The sequence below is a fragment of the Berghia stephanieae genome, chromosome 4 (genome assembly GCF_034508935.2).
Source record: "Berghia stephanieae isolate SIO BIC M18660-M18661 chromosome 4, UCSD_Bste_1.3, whole genome shotgun sequence".
In the NCBI taxonomy this organism is placed as follows: Eukaryota; Metazoa; Mollusca; class Gastropoda; order Nudibranchia; family Aeolidiidae; genus Berghia; species Berghia stephanieae.
Genome location: NC_088363.1, coordinates 70,099,083 through 70,104,725, shown reverse-complemented (window position 1 = coordinate 70,104,725; position 5,643 = coordinate 70,099,083). Strand labels below are relative to the sequence as shown.

The 5,643-nt window shown below is 41.8% G+C and overlaps 1 protein-coding gene across 1 annotated transcript in view; it reads right to left on the bottom strand.

Annotated features, from left to right (window-relative positions):
* Positions 1–276: 276 nt before the first annotated feature.
* The window catches only part of LOC144971137 (uncharacterized), a 122,232-nt gene continuing 116,865 nt past the window's right edge, over positions 277–5,643 (bottom strand). Inside the window, exons 5-6 of the mRNA XM_078911577.1 lie at positions 3,153–3,350; positions 277–2,350 (exon numbers count right to left, since the gene is read on the bottom strand). Coding sequence (XP_078767703.1) covers positions 392–2,350; positions 3,153–3,350 — 2,157 coding nt within the window. The 3' untranslated portion in view covers positions 277–391. The remainder of the gene's footprint in view (positions 2,351–3,152; positions 3,351–5,643) is intronic.

The window sequence follows — 5,643 nt, the reverse complement described above, 5'->3', positions numbered from 1 at the left end:
ATCATTATGTTCTTATTATTCCTTTTTGAAGTTGTTGTTTTACTTTTGTCCAATCCAAAAGAAGAAAAGGACACATTGGCAATCAAACAAATTAATTAAAGGTCAGGGATATCAGGGGATTGGGACATCAAGGTATCCTACAATGTCATCAGATGCGACAAAATTAAATCATATCCTCAAAATATCTTGTAGTAACTCCACCAATCCATTCCCACCATGAAGAATAGAGTCCGACATTTTCACAAAAGCCAAGGGCATTGTATGGAAACAATGACACCGTGATCTAATTATCACATTACTGAAATTAAGCCACATTACATGAACATTAAAATATGCTTTTCTCCGTTGTCTAAAAATGATGTACACTGTGATTGCAGTTGCTCACGTTACATCAACGTGGGGACATGTGATGATAGTTTTTTAAGGGCAGCCCGTTCGGTCGGACAACAACCACAGGTTTCGAATTCGACTTGTGGACAAGCCTCCCATCCGGCATGACTACTTCCGGTGGCGGGGAACAGGTACGGCCACCTCCTTTCAGTCCAACATTGTCATAACCTCCACCGCCGCCGCCATTTCCGTTTTTAAGGCCCGAATTATTATAGGAATGCAGAGATGAATCTCCGGTCCCGTTCATCATCATCATCATCACATCGTCGGCTGACCCGACAGAATTTTCACTGTTCGTGGTATTGACACTGCTGTTACTGTATTGAGTAGACAATGGCGTGTATGACAGTCGGTTGTAGTTATGGTGTTGGTGGTGAGCCACTGCTGACGACGAAGGGGATTTCGAAGATTTCGTCACTTTTGGATTTGTGACGATTCCATTTCGTTTCATTCGAACCTCTGGGCTTTTCCTATTCGAGAGTGAACCTCTTCCCATGATGATTCTATTTGGAGATTCTGAGCTAGGAGAGTTTGCATGTCTTGAATTACTACTGGTTTGAGTCTGCGAACTGCAACTGCTACTACTACTGCTAGTGTTGTGTGGGAAATGGTGCCCGTCATGGTGTTGGCTGGAAGGGTGTTCAGGGTTTCTCTGCCAGACTGGCTCCTCCACGGAGGACATCATGTCAGCGTGAGGGTTTGTAATGATGTTGATGGTGGCTGAGATTCTATGCTGCTCTGGTTTAGAAGATGAATTATTGGTGCTTGTTGTTTTGGGGGATGAATTTCTTCTCATGTTTAGATTATTGCTGTTTGCAGAGTATCCCATTACACTACCACCCCCACCACCGAGGCTACTGCGGTGTTGATGGTGTTTATTTTCCTTGACCGGCGTGGTCACAGGGGAGTGAATCGGACTTTGAGGTTCAGAGACAGGAGAAAGGACACGACTCATTGGTCGATTACGGTTCTTACCCATAGAACACTGCTGAAGCTGCTGGGTGAACGTAAGGCATTCTCGGTCCAGGCGAGAGGATGATGACGTGGATGATGACGTATTGGGCGCATGCGCATTGGGTGCGTTGGACGGTTGCCCATGATGACCTCCACCACCGCCACCACTTTTTCCGCTTTGGTTCGTGGACGATGTTAAATTACTAGATGACTTAGAGGATAAGTTAGAGTTGATAGATTTCCGTCTGTCGTATGACGATTCGGGGGAAGCGGTAGATGAGGCGATATTATTATGATTAAAATTGCCGACTCCACCGCCGTTGGTCAAAGCAGTTTTATCTGCCAAGCTGTCATTCATTATGGAGGCCGTTGTAGAATTAGCCGCCACGTTCAGGGATGTCGTCGAAACTGGCGTATTCATTTTAATTTCACCACTAGAGGTAGAAGAGTTGCTTCTACTTTTGGCCCCATTGGGAACTATTGCACCGAAATCCTCGAGAATTTTGCAGACGGTATGATGTCCGCTTTTTAAAGCCACTCTATAAGGAGTGCGACCGAATTGGTCGGCGTGATTGGGGTTTGCCTGGTAACTAAGTAATGTTCTAACTACGTCTTCATGACCTTCTTGTGACGCAATGCATAACGCTGTCGCGCCTTGGTTGCAAGTGTGATCCACCCTAGCTCCGGCGTCAAGCAAGAGCTTGACGACTTTCTCGTGGCCTTGCCATGACGCGGATTGCACAGCGGTGCGTCGATCGTTGTCAACGGAGTTGATTTTCGCACCGTGCTGCATCAGAGCTCGAACAATATCCACATTCCCCTGCCAGGCAGCCACGTGCAGGGCTGTCCGTCCCTCTGTATCTACAGTCTCCATATCGGCTTTGTAAGAAAGAAGTTTCTCGGCAACCTCCACGTTGCCGTCTAAAGCCACAACATAAATTGTAGTTCTTCCATCAGCGTCTTTATAGTTGACATCACCTCCGGACTGAATGAGAAAGTCGAGTATCTGTAGAATAAAAATAAAAATAAAAATCAATGAGTACATTCCATTCACTCTAGTGAGTAGCAATTAAATCATAAGGGGGAGAAATTAAGACGTTTTTTTTCTGACCTCACATTCTACCCATCAGTGATTGGATGGGTGTCGTTCTTGGATCTGACTTACTTTCACACAAAAACTCGGATATCTCCAGCCCCGTGGGCCTTGTGGCTCTGAAGAACTTCTTGTTTTTACATTCAAGCTATCAAACACTTTTCAAAAAGTTACCCAATGAACTTTCGGCTACCAAGAATACCTTCACACCAAGTGAAATGACATTACGTGATTTGAACCCACACTTTCTATCAGAAATGCAAAATACAAAAGCATAAATCGAGTTTAGAAAGACTTTAAATATATCAAGAGATAGGACTTAACTAGCTTTTTAATATAAACGATTCCACTTCAATAAGCAAAGACAATCACTTCACTTAAAGATGAGCTTTTACACTACAGCGAATACTATGATTTTCATATCCACTGCGTCCATTGAAAACATAAATCATTTGATGTGTTCTATGTCATGATGATTTCTTAATCTGTACTTTATAAACCCACAAAAAGTACACGGCGACAGCAGGCCATTGGCTAATGAAACGTTTCTTATGATTTAATTTTCATCCACCCTTAACATTTGCAACACAAAAAGAGTGTAATAAATGAGACTTTTTAACGTGGTGGATATTAGAGAGAGAACTTCGTATTAAAAAAGAAAAAAGAAAACCAACTGAAGAATAATTACTCTGACGAAAATAAAACCCTTACATACCTCAATATGTCCCTCAACAGCAGCCACTCTGAGCGCAGTCTTCCCATCATGTGCTCGATGGTTGATGTTGCTGCCACTGTCCACCAAACGCTTGACCACCTCCAAATGGCCCTCTTGGGCTGCCTGGATGAGAGCGATGCGGCCATCGTTGTCTATTTCGTTTGGTTTGGCCCCCTGGTCCAACAACATGCCGCAGATCTGTGATAAAATAAGGGATGCATTATTTTAAGAATCATTGTATTTGTTCACATCAAATTCATTCAGATGGGTATCAATAACAACATTTTAAATGATCTCTGTATGAAATTAAATCCGTCGTATACCAGAATGACTGGTAACAAAAAATTAAAGAATATAATATAAACTATATTAAAAGGACCTAGTTAGTTAACGTTTGAGTATAATCTGCTGATACATAAAATAAAACTGTTTTCACTGGATTTATCAGAAAGATTTGAAATTCTTAATCGTGTGCGTGTGGGGGGGGGGGGGGGGGGTACGACTTTAGCAATAGTTGTCCAAATACAGTATGTGAAAATCGACGGTTATCCTGGAATGTTATTCTCTAGAAGTCTATGAAACTATGTCTTCTTCAGGCTAAATCCAAGATCAGCATCGATTTTACAGCAACCAATAACCATTTCCTTGAACATCACAGCGCAAAAACCCAAAAGGGTCGATTGTTCATTAATTTAAGAAAATAAGGGAATCAGAAAATTCCTGTCCCTTCCATTGTCATCTCTTTCCATGTTCCCCATGTATGTGTGTGTGTGTGTGTGTGTGTGTGTGTGTGTGTGTGTGCGTGCTTGTGTGTGTTAGCATAATATTGGTATTATCCAAACATATTTTGTCTATCTCCTTCTTTCTCCCTTCTACCCCCCATCTCTCTCTCTCTCTCTCTCTCTCTCTCTCTCTCTCTCTCTCTCTCTCTCTCTCTACCTACCTACCTACTTACCTACCTATCTATCCATCCATCAATCTATCTATCTACCTATTTCATCTATTCTATCTAATTTAATCTATTCTAATCTTTCCATCCATCCATCTTTCCATCCATCTATCCATCGATCAATCTTTCTATCATATCTGTCTGTCTATCTCAATGCGATATAACACACATATACACACACACACATACACAACACCCACATGCACATACACAAGGACAAGTGCCAAAAGTGTGATTAACTACTCGGAATTGATTCTGGCATTCTTTGGAATCAGGGAAGAAATTTGAGGAAGATGAAAGAGAGAATGGTGATTAGTGACTGACTGACTTGAGCTGTAAAACGGTTGATGGAGTTTAGAGGTGGGGAGGAGTGACGGGTATGCTGTTTTGGAGGCCTGTGGAGTTTAGAGGTGGGGAGGAGTGACGGGTAGGCTGTTTTGGAGGCCTGTGGAGCGGGTAGGGGAACAGGGGAGAATAACAGTTAGAGATAAAGATTTTAAAAAGTATTGTCTGTGTGCGCTGGGGGGCGGGCAAATGGAGAGAGTCTATAATGGTAGAGTGATAATAAAACAGAAAGAGTTGAATTCATCAGGGGGGACTGAACAAAACAAAGGAACTAATTGGTGAGAGGTTGTTTAAAGGGAATAATATTATGTGAATTTGAAAATGAGAGAGAGAGAAAAGAGAGAAAGATGGAGGGGGGGGGGGGCAAATGGAGAGAGTAATGGTAGAGTGATAATAAAACAGAAAGAGTTGAATTCATCAGGGGGGACTGAACAAAACAAAGGAACTAATTGGTGAGAGGTTGTTTAAAGGGAATAACATTATGTGAATTTGAAAATGAGAGAGAGAGAGAGAGAGAGAGAGAGAGAGAGAGAAAAGAGAGAAAGATGTGGGGGGGGGGGGGCAGAGAGAGAAAGGCAGAAAGCGACAGATATATATATATATATATATATATATATATATAATATATATATATATATATATATATATCTGTCGCTTTCTGCCTTTCTCTCTCTGCCCCCCCCCCCACATCTTTCTCTCTTTTCTCTCTCTCTCTCTCTCTCTCTCTCTGTATATATATATATATATATATATATATAGAGAGAGAGAGAGAGAGAGAATGGGGGGGGGGGGGGGGAATACTGAGGGGGAGAGAGAAGAGGACTGGAACGAAAAGGGAGAGAGAAAAATTAGGGAATTCGTAGAGAGTGTTAAACACAAGACTAGAATGATTGAGGTTTGTAGTTTGTAAGGACGAAATAGGTCCTAGGTTGTAGCGATTTTGCCAAAGTGAGTGACATTTAAAACGATCGATATAATTTGAAGGAAGAGTTTTCTGGCCAAAATTTTAAATACGCGAGTTTTTTCCAGGGTACGGCAGTTAACTGATTTATGACGTTGTAACATTCTCAGAGGACCTCTCTGGTCATACAAATTACGTTAACTAAATCAAGAGAATATCGGAAAGGCCTTGCGTATTGTTTGATCGGAAAACTGGATAAATTATCTATTATATTATGCAACGTAGATAAATGTCGA